Source organism: Cynara cardunculus (assembly GCF_001531365.2).
Source record: "Cynara cardunculus var. scolymus isolate 2C chromosome LG 2, CcrdV1, whole genome shotgun sequence".
Classification (NCBI taxonomy): domain Eukaryota; kingdom Viridiplantae; phylum Streptophyta; class Magnoliopsida; order Asterales; family Asteraceae; genus Cynara; species Cynara cardunculus.
In genome coordinates, this window is record NC_037529.1 from 59,779,177 (window position 1) to 59,797,035 (window position 17,859).

Genomic DNA, 17,859 nt, shown 5'->3' on the forward strand with positions numbered 1-17,859 from the left:
AAGTTCAGAAATTAAATTTGTCTCTTTAGACAAATGGATGATGAAGCAGAACCTGATGCTTGAGAGAGGTATAAGAAATTACTAAGGAAATGCACATATCATGGCATACCCTACCGCATACAGGTAGAAATATTTTACAATGGTCTTGATACCACTACTAAACAAATGTTAGATGCTACTGCAGGTGGAGCCTTTACTTCTGGTACCTATAATGATGATTTTGATATTTTGGAGAAAATTTCTAACAACAGTGGTCTTTATGGGTTGCTTTGTTGAGCTTCCTATAATCCATGCATATTCTCTATTCTGACACTATCCTAGTTGGGATTAGTTCATTCTTCTCATTTTCTATTACAGTCACACCTCCTTTTTAGGCACATGTAGGACAGGACTTACCCAAGAGCTACTAATTATAAGATAAATAATGTCAGCGTCAAGCCATTTCAAAATCTCCTTCTTAACCACTTTATGTAGGTATGTATGTACGCACGTACGTATGTACATAGGTATGTATGTATGCATGCTACATACATACATACATACATACATACATACATACATACATACATACATACATACATACATACATATGTATGTATGTATATATGGATGCATGCATATGAATGTATGCATGTAAGCATGCATGCATGTATGTATACATTATAGTCGAACTATTTGTTTCATGTGATTAATATTTCATTGAAGATTAAATTAAAATTCCAGTATTTTAATTTCTCGCAATTTATTTTTGCAATTTACTTTTTCGCATCAGTTATTTATTTTTTAATCTTTACATCCTTCGTGAGAAAAAACCGAGCGATGATGGGCTAAACGCCTTAGCTTGTGGTGTAAGAGAAAATTAAGACCAAAGCCGATGTGAAAGTACAGAAGTATTTTATTAGCATTATAGTCTAACTATTTGTTTCAGGTGATTAATATTTCATTGAAGATTACATTAAAATTAATTGACAACTAATTTTATGTATGAAAATGCATTAACTTTCAGAGTTAAGATAAATAAGAAAACCTGAGATAATAGGAGAAGGCTATAAAGAGTTTCAATATCTGACAACTACTATACTCCTACGGTGTAGGATGGTAACACTGTGTTGTGCTAGGATTCACGACGTCTAACATAAATGATATCGTATTGACAGCACGTTGGTCTGTGTGTACTCTTGGAGTCCATCTGATCCGATAGTTGATACTGTAACAGTTCTATAAAATCATCTTGTGGTTTTATAGAATTGTGACAGGAGTACTATGTCACCTTTATGTTGGATCATCTATTTTTTTTTTGTCTTAATCAACCTTTGCATTATGTGCTTTTTTTAACGACTAATATTTTCTTATTTGCTAATCAAATCTTCCAATTTTTAGATAAAACAAATCTCTCGTATTTGTCATCTGAAATTAGTTTTTATAGACTGGACTTTTGAAGAACTTTACAAAGCTTTCTTTGTAGGAACGATATCTGGTACTTATAACATTATTACTTGTTACAAGACGATAGTAGTTCAAGGCGTATACTTGCGTTGAGTTCTATTTTTGTGTTGAAATCTAAGGTTGCATAAACCGAACGAGCATATGTATATAGGCAAAGGATCGTGTGAGAATGAAAGTTAAGATGAAAAGCGTAAGAAGTGATCTAAACCTTTAATCTCAAACTCACTCATGAATAGTGCTTGATAGAGGATTGAATCGATGCATCTCATTTCAGTGCATTTTATCCTTATGTGCATCTAATGATGGAGATCTCTCCTTCTCACCAAAACTGAAACACACACACACACACACATATATATATATATATATATATATATATAGAGAGAGAGAGAGAGAGGATCAAACGAGAATTGTACTTATTTAAAAGAACATGAAGACGAGCAAATCACGTGCAAATCACATGTGATTTTACATTAATGATAAATAAAAAAAGTGTCCAGGCACTTGTGGGTGCAAGGTCGCTTGAATCACATGTGATTTTGTATGTGATGTTAATGTAAAATCACATGTGATTCGCCTATTTTCGTGTTCTTTTAAATATGTATCATTCTCGTTTGATTCTCCCTTTATATATACATACAGAGAGAGAGAGAGAGAGAGACGCATCTATAATATTATAAAAAATTATAAAATGTATTTCTTTTGTTTGTTAAAATTCTAAGTCTACACCATCTTTCACTTTGTTTGAATTCAAAAGATGGCCTTCCTCCATTGAAAAACTCTCACATTCACCATCCCAACCAATTTATGCCATCATAACTTAAACTTTTGTGTAAAATGAATCACAATATAATAATTTTTTTATTAACCTAAATATCTAATTCGTTATGCAAGCATATTAGTTCCAACATGATCAACTGTTTTACAGATAGTCCGGAGTCATCGCATTTGAACATCCATCGTCACAAGAGGATTTTTATTCCTCTTTGGATTTGAAACCTGTGACCTCCAGACACTTTTAACTTTTTGAGTTCAAGTTCAAACCAATCAGACACCACTCTTGTGGTTATAAATTTGTCTTTCTCAATGTTATACGTAACGGAAAATCAAATAATGTAACAAACTTTTTAAATCAATAATTTTGTAAGTTCAATAACAACTTTAGAAAACTGATTATTTTAATTCACTATTTCATATAATAAACAAACAAATGCTAATTTTGTTTCACTTTGGTGCAATTTTTTTTTAGAACTTCAAATATTTCTAAGAAATTAGAATAAAGTACACATTTGGTCTATATTATTGTCAAAATTAACATCTTCGTTCTTATAGTTTTGAAATTACAAAATAGTCATCATGGTTTGTAAAAACATCTAGATTTAATCCCTGGCTCTAACAACCGTTAAAAATTCCGTTATATGAGGGGCCTTTCATCTTCTTCTTTTTTGTCTTTTAATCAATCAAAATCGATTTTTATGATTTGGTCCCTACGGTTTTTATTGGGTGAACGAGAAAAAGTGATAAAAGGACGAAAACATCTCTCATTTGACAGAAATTTTTTAACGATCATTAAAAAGTGGGACCAAATTTCAACGTTTTTTGTAAACCATGATGGTCATCTTGTAATTTCAAAACTACAAAAACAAAAAATGTTATTTTTGACAACCACCTGAACCAAATTTGTAGTTTACTCAAAAAAAAATTAATATGATTAAATTAGAACTCAATAAAATTTGTCAATATTCTTATTAAAGCGAAACTGGCCAAATAGCTATTTCTCACACATAAACATTAGCCATTCATCTCTCTAATTTTACTCAAATACCCTTACGTCTGCAAGTACCACGTTCATCACTTGTGGACCCAGTTAAAAGACCAAAAAAATTATCAGATTTGACCCAGATCCACAATTGCGACAACCAGGTCTGTAATTTAAATCTTTTTTTTGTCTTTTAGCTAGGTCCGCAAATGATTGATGTAAGATATGCATATGTAATGACATTTGGGTATAGGAAGATGAATGGTTAAAAGAAGAGTTTAAGAGTAAGGGGCTGTTTACTAAACACTTACTTGGTAAATGTTCACCGAATAAATTTTCTTATCGTATGAACATGAGAAAGGCCAAGAATCTTACCGGGTAAGAACGATGAGAATGATGGAGAGTCTTACCCGGTAAGTGAAGATGACGACTCTTACCCAGGTAAGCGTTTACCCAATAAATTATTGCATTTTGATATACTAAAATCTTACACATCAAAATAAATTATAGTATTGACTCTTACCTTATCAATAACCACTTATTGAATAAGAAATTGGGTAAACCGGCAGGTTATTTCTCAAAATTGCAAGAAAAAAAAAAGTGTGAATGATTGACTAGTGGGGTGGTGAGTCAAAAGAGTCAGAGAAATTAAAGAGCCTACAAAAGTCCAAGTATGAGAAATGGGAGCCTAAGGATCATAATGGATTGGTGTTGGTGGGTGGTTCAAGTTTTTATTTTATTTTATTTTATTTATTTATTAAAACTACTTTAATGCTCCAATTTAATAATGGGGAATTTTTATTTTTCTAAAATTATACTCATTAAATTAATTTTGATATCTAGTTTATTATGATACTGATAATATATATATATATATATATATATATATTATATTATAAAGGATTTGATTAAAAAAAATTAAAAATTATTTTTTATGTATAAGATATTGTTTATTGATGTATATTATTTAAAATTTAAGATTACAAATAGATTGTGCATAAGTGTAACTTATTAAAGTTTCATTTTAAATTCATGTAACTAACTGTAGATAAATATAATCAAATATAAGATAAATATCTCATTTTCAATATATAAAAATCTAAAATATAATTAAGATAACTGTTGAGTTCTGACATAATATTTAATTATTATCTTTCTAAAAAATTATATTATTAAATCAAAAATAAATTACTTCGTTAATAAACTTAAATTAAACTATAATAAAAAAATTAAATTAAATAAATTACACAAAAAATGAAAAGTTTAATAGTTATTCTGATACTAATATCGATATTTTTTTAAATTTTAATGATATCTTCAAATTTATATTTGATTCAAAAACAAAAACATTATTGTTTTCTTAACACCACATAAATTCGTATTATAACATCGATAGAGAAAAATAATAAAATGAAACATTAAAATCGAGATGTATCACACTGTATTGCGCGGATACCCTTCTAATTGTTAATATACGATGTTAGACCAATTACGTTCAATTGCATATATCTGATCTAAAACATTTATTAACACGGAAGTTTTATGATATTTTTGGGGGTAACGAAAATTATTTAATTCATGATTTACATTAAAACAGAGTTGGTTCAAACGAGAACAACGATTAAATAAGAAAACATGAAATGGTCAGATCACATATGATTTTATATTAAAATCATGTGTAAAATATTCAGGCAACCTTAATTTTTTTTATTAACCTGGATATTCAACCCGCTATGTGAGCCGACTAATCTTAGGACGACCACCTGCTTTACAGATAGCCCGGAGTCACCGCATTTGAACCTTCGTGGCCTCAAGCGGATTTTTATTTCTCCTTGGATTTGAACCTTCGTGGCCTCAAGCGGATTTTTATTTCTCCTTGGATTTGAACCTGGGACCTCCAGGTACTTTGGAGTCAAGCTCAAACCAATCAAACAACACCCTTGTACAGACAGTGTTTTCATAATCATATATGATTTCAATGAAAAATCATATATGGTTTTATTGTCTTATATTTTCTTATTCTGGTCATATTCTCCTTTGATGCTCCGACAGATTTCCTAGAACTTTCTTTAAAATGGATAATCAAAACACAAAATCTTCACAAAAAATTACGTATTTATTCAAGAGACCTTTTTTATTTTGGAGATTACAATATTAATTATTAATTATATTATTAAAATATTTTAAATATGTAATATAATATTATTTTTTCCTTGTAAGTATTTAATATCAAGATTTCTTATCGATGAGAATATAATAAGAAATTATTTTATCTCTCATGATAATAATGTTTTGAGAGTTCTTTAAATTTGAAAAATTTTATACTCTCGGGTTTTCTTATTTTAAAGATTCTATTGGAGCAAAATCTTAGAAAAGACGTTCGTTTTCTCTGTTTTAAAGAAAGCTGTTGAACAACTCTGGTTTTTTTTTACCTGGATATCCAACCCGCTATGCGAGCTGACCAATCTCAGGACGACCACCTGTTTTGCAGATAACCCGGAGGCACCGTATTTGAACCTCTGTGTGCCACAAGGGGATTTTTACTTCTCCTTGGATTTGAACCTGAGACCTCCTGATACTTTTGACCTTTGAAGTCAAGTTCAAACCAATCAAACATAATCCTTGTAGTTAACTCTGATATTTTTATTAATTAAAAAGTTTGAAGTAGACGAAAGTATATGCTAATTCATCTTTTTTCTTTCTTAATAAAACCACGTGTCTAACCAAATATTATAATATTATGATTTTATTTCTTTTTTTGGAATTTGGAAATATGTTTCTTAGTTATTGAGTAAACTCTAATTTTGGCCCCTACGGTTTAATGAAATGTGTGAAAATGGGACCTAAATTTTGATAACTTTGAAAATCGTCTATGTGGTTCTTATTTTGTTTTGAAAATGGTCCCCTGTTACTAACTTCATTAAATTTCTTTCTTAGTGGTAGGGACATTTTTGTCCATTTAGATTCCACGCTTTTTTTAACCAGGTCCATTAAACAATCAAAAAATTTCTCTATTTAGGATGTTTCTTACTCACATAACACATTTGAGCTTCTATAAGATACTACCAACAGCCATCAACTGTCAACTCGTTGGTAAGATGAGAGCTTCAAACCCGATTTCTGGTGACGCACCCCCCGCACAAGGACCGCCTGACGACGTTGGGTCAAAAATGCTTGGAAATTGTGAGTCAAGATGTAATAGAGGCCTTTTGGCTAAGCCAAGTCAATTTTGGGCCACCAAATTCTGGTCTACTTGTAGGGGAGGCCGACCCTCCTTCATCCCTGGATTCATCTTTAACAGGGCAGGAAAATCACTGGGTCTTCTTAAACTTCTATATGATTCTGGGTATTGATCGCTAAGAATCCTCAAGTTAACCGCCCATTTCTAGTTTTCTACATCCTAAATAGCGAGTGTTTTTCTCAATTTCTTTAAAAATAATTAACCATAAATGGAAATAAGAAACGGGGCACCTCAAGATCATCTCTCAGTGATCGATGTGAAGGTCATAGTGGCATGCGATGATGTTGTATTTCTATACATTGTGGAATCCTCGGGCTTTCCTAAGACGCTAGATGATGTACCTTATATGTTATTTTTGCGGTTTTGAAATTCATGAGCTCGAATAGCAAGCCTGGATCTGACAAATCTTTTTACGTTAACACTCATCTCAGTCTTTTAACATCTTCATGGCATCAGACATTGATGGTTGGTTTTTGGGACAACTTTGAGTGCAAAGAAGGCCGATCTTCAAGTACAAGCAAGCTTCATCCTTTCCCATTGAAGTATCCACCATTCTTTCTAACTTTCCTTATCTGTATTGTTCCACATATACTACTGTATGCAAGTGAATTTCAAAATTCAAAACACTATATTTCAAAAGGAATCGATGTTACTACTACATTGTTACTGGTGTAATATTTCTTCTAATGAATTTTAGCAATTTTCAGCTACTCTGGTGTATTTATTCAACTTACTTGATAGTTGTAAATAATAACTTCAATTTTCTCCTCCACACAGGACGTGCCTCTGAGAATTGAAATTGGTCCTCGTGGTATCTCAAGTAGGAGCGTTGAGATATCCAGAAGAGATGTTCCTTGGGAAACCAGGGAAGGTTTTTGGAAATATCTATGGAACCTTCGGTTCTCGTAACTTACGTCAAAGAAAAGTTGGATGAGATCCAATTATCCCTTTGGGATAAGGCTAACTCTTTTCAAATAGGTATACTGTCCAATTCTAACAACCTAGTTTGTGATGGTCGTTGTTGGGAACTGAACTAGCCGGTGATGGCAGTAAAAGGATTTTTTATCGCATTCCAATAGGGGCCATCGATGCAGATGGAGATATGGGAGATTCAGTTTATCGATTGTTTATATGAGCATGGTTAAAAAAGAGGGAAAATCTAAATGGACAAAAATGCCCCCATCACTAATAGAGAAAAGTAACGAAGTTATTGATGGAAGACCACTTTTAGAATAAAATGAGAACACAGAGACGATTTCTAGAATTATCAAAGTTTACGTTCCATTTTCAAAGATTTCACTAAACCATAGGGACCAAAATTAGAATTTTATCTAAATTGTATGTAATGGATCCTACCAAACCCATTTACTCTAGGAAAATTTAACCACGTGGGACCCACATCTTTATTTTAACATTTCTTCAATTTTGTCTTTTTATTTTTTATTTATTGTAATAAATATATAACATATAATTATAAAATATATTAATAAATTAATTTATAAACTTTTTAATTATTTATTAATTTTGTTTATTTTTTTGTTGCTTCTAGTTTTTATAAAAGCTTTTTATTTTATTTTAACGAGTAAATAAATTTATTTGAAAAGTTTTTTATTTTATTTTAATGAGTAAATAAATTTATTTGATTATCTATAAATGAAATATATATTTAGCTAGTTTTATTCATGTAATCTTGTACCTTTTTTCAGTTATATTATAAAATTTATGTCTATTTTTTATTTGTTTTCCAAATATATTAATAAAATTATATAAATTATAAATTTATAATTCGTACAAATTAAATAATTTGTTGAATGTAATAAATCAATTTTCATAAAATTTATAATTTTTTATATGTGAAACATTTAGGACTGTTTTTTTATACACAAAATAATATTAAACATTTCAAATATAAAATAATATTGTGCACACGTTGTTGTTTTTATTAAACTGAATATCCAACATGCTATGCGAGCCGATTAATTTCAGGATGATCACCTGCTTTGCGGGTAGCCCGAAGTCAACGCATTTGAACATCCATGACCACAAGAAGATTTTTATTTCTTCTTGGATTTAAACCTGGGATCTCCAGACACTTTTGAGTCTAAGCTTAAACCAATCAGCCACCACCCTTATGGTTTTTTATATATGTTTCATATGTAAAACAGTACATAAAAACTGATTTGTAAATTCATATGATTTAATAGACAGATTTATAGTCACATACATTTAAATCAGATAAAATCTTGTTTTTAATATAAAAACACCCTCATGAGTTGGGACCATATCCTTTGACCTAATCAACAACTTATTAACTATTTTTGTTAGTATGTACGTATATACATACGATATATATATACATAATGACCATATGTGGGTCCCACACATCGGAGTGTGGGCTACATATTGAAATTGCCGGAGCGAATGACAAGTAATAAGGTTAGATTCGTAAATTTACTAAAAAGAGTAAAAAGGACGAAATATTTATTTTATATAATAATATTAATAATCAATTTCCCACGAGAATAATAATTAAATAAAAAAACAATCGAATTATATTTGACTTTGTAATTTACTCTAAAATTACATTGTAAAATTACACATGATTCACACGACTTTGACTACGACCTGAGGTCGTGGACCACATCGCCCGTACATCCTTGCATTAACCGTTGGTGAAAAATCATGTTTCATTTTGCGTGTAGTTTAGTCGTTTTTTGCGTTCTCTTATTTGATTAGTGTTCTTGTTTGAACCTCCCTCTATTAATCAAAAAACGTCATTTATGAATTCTTTTTATAAACGTGATATCTAATCCAACACCTGTTTCTTTCGACTACGTACAAGGCCTTCCATATAATTTATAATATCTTTTTACAAAATTGAATTCAAGATCCTGTATCGTATTAAATACCAGACCTTAGAAAACTGACAGTTTAGTAAAAAAAAATACTGATAACATCAAGTTAAATATAAAATACTATTTTTGATATCTATATTCACTACAATCATACCAGTTTTGTTGATATCAACCAATTCATCACACGATTGGAATGTTTTAGGGAGTATGCTTTTATTCAGATAAAAATGTCGTAATAAAACATATGGTAATTAATGGTATTGTGTAAACTTAAATATGATATTTTATTCAGACGCGATTTTTAGTAATCCTTCTATGGGGTCTTGTACCGTAAACTATATCGACGCTGTATAAATCTTTTATGATCTTTAACAGTATCATCATTTGTTTCATAATATATTGCCATGTCATCACTTGAAAAGTTTTTGAATCCACAAGTACTTTTTTTGTTCCAAAATAAATATCCACAATAAAAAGAATATACAGTTTTAAAAATGTGTAATTATTACACTTTTTAATTAACCAAAATGACAATTTTAGCCTTAATAATAAAAAGATAGTATTAAATTTCTTTATTTTGAACCTAAACACTTAGGGGGTGTTTGAGATTGCTTATAAAAACATCTTATTGACTTATTCCGGTGTGGCAGCGGTAATAAACACTTTTAAGTGTTTGGATAAACAACTTATACCAGTGTTAAACCGATAATAAGGAGTTTTTGAAGAAGTTAAATCATTCTAATTTATAATAAGTTAATAAGGAGTTCTATAAAAAAACATAAATTGTTTCAAATAAGCAATAACAGTAATTAAATAAAAGAAATGTTTTTTTTTATTTAAATAAATGGAGTGAAACTTTTGCTATAAATAGGGTGTGTACATCCATCCTAACATCCCACAAACAAAAGACAAAAACACATCAAAAAACACCAAAGACTTTCCATGGCTGGGAGAAGAGGCAGTGCAACGGTGGCGGCGGCGGTCCTCTGCCTTCTGGCGGTGGCGCTTCATTGCGAGGTGGCTCAGGCCGCCATTTATGTCGTTGGTGGCCGTGGCGGTTGGACCTTTAACCTCTCCGGTTGGCCCAAAGGCAAGAACTTCAAGGCCGGCGACGTTCTTGGTATCCTTCCTTACAATTTCACGTATTTTCATTTCAGACCAAAACGCACCAAAACACAACAAAAGTTTGTTTAGTGCTCATTAAGTCATTGTAGTGTCGTTCCGTAACAAAGTTTTTAAAATTTTGAATTTTGTACATATCGTGACCGGTGACCCTCCGAATCTTTATGAAAGGATCATGAAAAGGCACAATAAACTTGGTATCTACGTCACTGAATGTTACATGATTAGCAAGTTACACAGGTTATCAGTTAAAATAGACATAAAATAAAAAAAATTAAACTTTATAATCTATACTATATTATAAAGCATTTGACATAAACTCTTAAAAACTATTTTTTATGCATGAAGTACTGCATATTGATGCATATTACTTAAAATTCAAGATTATAAGTAAATTATGCATAAGTACAACTTATTAAAGCTCCATGTTTGAATTCGTGTAATTAATTGCGGATAAACATAATCAAATAGAGAACAAACATCTCATTTTAAAATATAAAAAATCTAAAATACAATTAGGATAATTGTCGAGTTATAACAAAATAATTAATTGTTATTTTTATAAGAAAATTATATTGTTAAACCAAATATAAATTACTTCGTTATTGAACCTAAATTAAATTAAAATAAAAAAAATTGAAGTAAAAAATTACACAAAAAATAGGAATTTTAAATAGTTAATTTGATATTAATATCGATATATTTTTGTCAAATTTTTATGATATCTTCAAGTTTATATCTTATTCAAAAATAAAAACATCATCGCTTTTTCAAAATCACATAAGACCATCCTATAACATCGACTGAAATAAAGAATAAAATAAAATATTAAAATCAAGATGTATCTCGATGTATTACGCAAGTACCCTTCTAGTATTGTTTAAAACGAACATATGTTACAATAAATAGAAACTAAAACAAATTTCGTTTTTATTTTATTAAGCTCTCTTATTGGAATAAGCTGTGGCTTATTGACTCAGTTTTTATTTCATATAGTATTCAACTACCAAAAGGGAGCTCATAATGTGGTGGTAGTGAACAAGGCAGGGTACAATGGGTGTAGCACCACCCCAAGAAATGCAAAGGTGTACACAAGTGGAAAAGACAGAATTAGGCTTGTCAAGGGGCTTAACAACTTCATTTGCACTCTTCCTGGTCATTGTGCTTCTGGCATGAAGATTCAAGTATCTGCTTCTTAAGCTGATATCGATAACAATAAGTTCGGATTTTATAGATTCGATATCTGTTGTGTTTGTTGTAAGTTGGTTATATCTGTGCCACGAGTCTTTGGTGGTTTTGTTGGTGTTATATAGCGTAAGTAAACGAATCACGGATCCACTCGGATTTATATCTGGTTTTAGAGTCTGTTTGTTGGTTTGTAATATGTTTGGTTATATCTATATTATGAGCTTTTGACTAGTTTATGACTGTTGGTCTGTTACTGTCGCTCACTTGGTCACTAGAATAATTGTTTTGGAAAGTATAACCTCTAACACATTTATTAATTGGACAAAAAGTTGATTACTCGGAATTATATCTGGTTTTAAATGTTGTTAGAACCAAGGTTACCGAAACAAAAATTTACAAATACGAGTACACATATATGTGAAATTTGTGTGTAATGATGAAACAAAATAGAGAAAAACGTGCAAGTATATATGTATGCAATATTTCGAAATACTTATCAAGATCGGAGAAATGCTAACTTGAAATCGACGATTGATGAACAATTAGATAGAAGTCTGAATTTCGCCCCCGCTCGTGAAGTAGTATCGAGCGTCTGCTTAGAGGATTCAATTATTTATTCGAGTTCTTGTATGGGAACTCAAATCCGTCGAGTTTCCTTGTGTGTTCATGGATCAATATTTGAGAGAGAAACCATGAAAAATGAGGGAAAGAATGAATCCACAGAATTCCAGAGGAAAAACTAAATCTATATATAGTTTTGACGGTTAAATCAACAGTTAAACCGGTTTCCAAAAAGTGTAGGGGCCGCCCGCGACTTAAGTTTGCGGCTCTAGTCCCGCAAGTTATTGTTTCGTATTCTAGAATGTTACGCAGGTATCCTCGCGACTAAGGCCGCGGGAAGCACTGACGAACGTACAAAGACTTGCACGCGTAACCATGCAATTCTATGTTTGTTCGTTAAAAGTAGGCTTTGACGTCAAGAGACCTCAAGGTCCGAACCCCATTTTATCTTACAACATTTATTGTTATAAATATAATTAATCAGCGATAATAATTTTATTTTGAATCGTTATGATGTTTGAAGTATTTTAAAAGTTAAGTGTTTTGTAATCTAACTTTTGAAACCACATGCACATTTCTAGGCGTGGTTGTAATTGAATCTACTCAACAATGATAGTGTGTCGTTAAAAGTATAGAATTTGAAATAATTGTTTTAAAATTATGTATGTTTTATAAAGTAAAATTTAACTGAAATCGGGTCATTTTTATACATAAATTGCGTTTTTTCAGGTTCTCAATAATACCATCGTATAATTCTAATATCAAAATGGTTGAAAAATGGCTCATAATTTTATAGATTGTTTTGTAGATGGTTTTAGGGTTGTAAATGAATCGAACGAACACGAACAGAGGCTTGTTCATGTTCGTTCGTTTAATTTAATCGAACAAATGAACAAACACGAACAGTAAACGAACGAAAACCTTTGTGTTCGCGTTCGTTCGTTTAGAAATCAGTACTGTTCGTGTTCGTTTATGTTTGTTCGTTAACATGCTAAACAAACATACTTAAACGAACAGGCCTAAACGAACATAAACAAACGAACACCATTACTTGTCATCCAATTAACTATTACGCACCAATTATCTGGAGGCTAAGGTTTTGGGAGGAAAGTGAAAAGGTAAAAACTTCAAATAAAATAAAATCTAAATAATAACTAAAACGTTAAAACTTAAATAAATAATATTTAAATTCAAACTAAATAAATAAAATATTATATATTAAATTTAATGTTTAAACGAACGAACATAAACGAACAAGACTTTTGTTCATGTTTGTTCGTTTAACTAAATGAACAAAAAAAATTATTCATGCTCGTTCATTTATTAAATAAACGAACTTCCTACCGAAAAGTTCACGAACGATTCGTTGAACGTTCGATTCGTTTTTTAGTTATTGCTCATCTATCAGATATATAATACTTTGTAAGAAATAAAATACAGGAAAAAAAGATAAATTAATATTATAATCATAAAAAAAAACAGAAAGAAATTGTTTACGGTCAAAAGCCATGGAATATGATGTGTATTATATTATTATTATTATTATTATATATATATATATATATGATTGGATTTGATGATATGAAGTTCCATTGTCGTCCAGCGGTTAGGATATCTGGCTTTCACCCAGGAGACCCGGGTTCGATTCCCGGCAATGGAACCTTTTTATATAAATAAATAAGTTTTGTAAATTACACTTTTGATCCCTGAAGTTTTCCTTTTGTTTCAATTTGCTACCTCTTTTACAGTAAATTACACATTTGATTTCTATGGTTTTCATTTTGTTCTGAATTTGCTCCATTTGACTAACTTCTATTAAGTTAGTCCGTTAACTCGGGTATATTAGTTTTTTATTTTTTTTATCATTGCTTTTATTTTTAATTAAAAAATTAAATCAATATATAATAATATTATTATATTACTTTATGTTATGTATAATTAAAACTTCGGCATTTAATTGTTATTCCTCCCCTTTCACGACGGGGATTCTTCCATTCCAGCATAACTCAAATCCAACCCAGTAGCCAGTTTCTCAACATATCCCAAAATGGCCTTTTTGTTGTGATTTTCCCGTTAATCTAGGTCCTAAACGATTCCCAAACATGTATTTTATCAGTTTTTGTTTTTTTTTTCACTGAACCCATATAAATACAACTTCTCTCTCAACACTTCGGTTTTGTTTTATTTTTCATGATTGAGTTGATGGATCGTTTGATCGGTGATGAGGGATTGTTTGATCGGTGATCTAAGGGGGATCAAAGTCGGAGGGGTGGGGTAGGTGTAGGTTATAATTTGTAGGGTTTCATTAATGAGAAAAGACAAAAAGAGTAAAAATATATTTTTTAAATAAAATGGAATGGGAAAAACACCAAAAAGAATAAATGACCAAAAAGCCTTTAAGTTAATGGAGTTTTTTAACGAGTTAACTAGAGGGACCAAAAGTGAAATAAAATGATAAATACAATGACCAAAATTGTAATTAGTTTAAAATAGGAAGAAGACTTGACAGTGAGTGACAATCATAGGGACCAAAAGTGTAATTTATTCTAGCTTTTACTTTTTCCGGTTTGATCACTGAAAAAACAACTTCTATTCTCAGCTTTAACATTGAAAAAAATACAGTTTTCATAAACTTTTACAATCTTCACAAGTTAATTTTCCTTCTCATTGCTAAAAAGTAACCTCTACAAGTTTTTACACTTTTGTAACTTAACTTTTGGTTTTAAATGAGTTATCTCTAAGTCCACTAGACTTTATCACTTTACCAAGTGATCAACTTGTCAAAAAGTATTTTCTTTTGTTTATAAACTCAAATGAAAGGTGGAACATACTTATTGAGAAACGATATACTGCCTTCCTTTGCTTTGTTATCTCACCATTTCTCACACCCAAACCCAAATATTCTAACTACTCATAGCTGAATGGAACATAAAGTAAAAGGAGACAAAAGTTAAAGTCATAAAAGATAAAACTGTAATGTGCAACAATGAACGTTGCAGCAATGCAAGACAACTGATTAAAAACGTAAGCCCATACAGATGATAGGTTGGTTCGCTTGAAGAGAATCTTTTCTATGATCAGATACGAATCATGTCATACATGAGCAGGCATGAAAGAATGTAAGTTACAAAAGTAATACTTAAACCGCAATAAATTGAAAGAGATACAAAACTAAACTACTGAAATATGAAACTAATTAAATTAAAGCTTAGGGGCCGTTTACTAAGCACTTACTTCGTAAGTGTTTACCGGATAAATTTTTCATCGGATGAACATGAGAAGTAAGTGTTTACCGGATAAATTTTTCATCGGATGAACATGAGAAGGGTCAAGAATCTTACCTGGTAAGAGCGATAAGAAGGATGGAGAGTCATACACGGTAAGTGAGGTTGACGACTCTTACCCAAGTAAGCGCTTACCCATATAAATTGCTGCACTCGATATGTTTTAATATACTAAAATCTTATGCATCAAAATAAATCATAGTGTTGACTCATATCGGTAAGCGCTTACCGAATAAGTAATTGGATAAACGGCCCCTTAATAAACTTCAACCCAGGGGAGTACACTGAAAGTTCAAGCATAATGTTCAGTACACAAAGTCAAGCTTGACAAACCATTTGAAGACAAAAGATGCACTAAAACTTAAAAATCTGCAAAGGGCCTTGAAAATGTGAGATTCATCTGGGCTTCCCCTTTATGTTCATGTTTTTTGCCTTCGTTTTCAAGTAATTTGCTTGGTGTTACAACAATGACATATCACACAACACACACATCCTGCCTAAAAGATGAAATCAACACTCGATAACGTCATTACAGATTAATCACAATCTTAGCTCTATAAAATAATAAAGAAAAAAAATAAGATAATAAAAGACTCAAATTTGGGATACAAAAAGAAAGCAAGATAGTTAAAAGGTAAGAAATGAGTGTTATACCATTGTAAAACAATGCATATATGTTGTCAACGTTCAACAACCAACGGATGATTGAACTGCATAAATTCCTCTCAAATCCATTATGAACCGATAAACACCTCTACCAGACAAATCTAAGCCATTGATAAAGAGCATTCACGATGAAGGTTCTTTTACAGGTTCTTATAAGATTTACAGTGTTTGGACAAAAAACATATGTTCCTGTTTATTTTTGTATTGTTACATTTTTTAGTTAACTTATCTATTTTAATAACTCTTAAATATGTGAGCATTAATTAGGGTAGATTTGGAAATTTAGTTATCTATTTTTGAAACAAGAAAATTATTTTGGGACAAATATAAGCAGAAATGTAGATACTAATTTTAAACGATGGAGTATCACATTACCATATATAAAGCCACTATTCAATATGGACTATTTTCTTACAACTCTAACGACGCCCCAATATTCAAATTAGACTAAAGTTCCATTTTAGTCCCTAACATTTGTAATTTTCCACATATTTTTTTCTTAGACTTTAGAAACTTGAATTTGGTTCATAACATCTCGTCCCACATGGATAAAAATTGTGATTTATGAGCTCCTTGTAAGGCTCAAGTTATGAGCTACGAATAACTTCACCATGACTTTAAGTTGAATTCGAAGTTATTGGGCTATTCTGTTGCTCTGGACTTTGGTGTGTTACAAATGGTATTAGAGTCGATCCTTATCCTATTGGAATGGTGGGGCACACCTCATCAAGAATGATGAGTCCTTGAAGGGGGGGGGGGTGCTTGTAACGTCTTAGACGAATCTCACATCGCCGACTATAAGGAGGAAAAATCTGATGAAGACGTCAAGACTTTCAATGGCAGAGTTTGTAATAACTCATCCCATATGGATAGAAAACGGGATTTGTGAGCTCTTTATAAGGCTCAAGGAGTGGACTACCAATAACCCTCACGGTTTTAAGTTGAATCCAGAGTTATTGGGCATGAGAGATCCTCAAGGAGTCGCCTTGCATATTGTTGATCTCAACCATTAGAATTGTATATAATACTAATAGACATCCGATCAAACACTTAGAAAAGAACATGTTTTTCTATGCTTTACAAGGTATTTATTTGATGTACTTGACTCATCAGATAAAACACCTCAATTGATATCATCCGATCTATTTATTAGTCCTGGACATATAACCTTATCAAATGTGTCTCTCTCTATAGTTGGCCTTCATCAAAACTTCCAAGAAAATTTGAACTGAATGAGTCATCCATCGGATAAAGGTTCATGCATGCACCAACTATTAGTTTACATCCGATGTATACTTCATAAATAGTTTATAGCCAGTAAAGTCCGATTTGTAGCTTACTTATCGGATATAGACAAATGTAGGATTTTTACTTATAAAAGTTTTATAAATACATGTATTACTCCAAGAGCAAAATGCCTTCAACAAAATCGAAGACTAGTTGAAGTGAGGTCAAGATTGTAACACCATATTTTTACCATGAGAAATGTTACGTAATCTAAAACAGATTCTCCAAAAGCACTCCAAAAATAATGGTTAAATTAAAACTTTAGACCGTTTACAGCGTAAGACTTTTGTAACACCTGTATTTTTGTGTCTTTTAAAAAGAGTATATTATATATATATATATATATATATTATACAAAGGGAGGGGGGGTCTATGGTCTTATGACCCTACCTTGTCCCATCCACTAAAGAAAAAGCAGAGAAGAGAAAAAGGGGAGGGGATTAGGCCTCA

The 17,859-nt window shown here is 31.1% G+C and overlaps 1 protein-coding gene and 2 non-coding genes across 3 annotated transcripts; 2 read left to right on the plus strand and 1 right to left on the minus strand.

Annotated features, from left to right (window-relative positions):
• LOC112508270 lies at positions 1–107 on the minus strand. Its single transcript, XR_003068653.1, has one exon. It is a non-coding gene; the product is annotated as a small nucleolar RNA R71 (small nucleolar RNA).
• Positions 108–10,205: 10,098 nt separating this feature from the next.
• Positions 10,206–11,852, plus strand: LOC112507480 (basic blue protein-like). The gene is made up of 2 exons (XM_025112088.1): positions 10,206–10,421; positions 11,420–11,852. Exons 1-2 carry the CDS (start codon positions 10,244–10,246, stop codon positions 11,620–11,622), a joined length of 381 nt encoding a protein of 126 aa, XP_024967856.1. The 5' UTR covers positions 10,206–10,243; the 3' UTR covers positions 11,623–11,852.
• Positions 11,853–13,760: 1,908 nt separating this feature from the next.
• On the plus strand, positions 13,761–13,832 carry TRNAE-UUC. Its single transcript has one exon. It is a non-coding gene; the product is annotated as a tRNA-Glu (tRNA).
• The last annotated feature ends 4,027 nt before the right edge of the window (positions 13,833–17,859 follow it).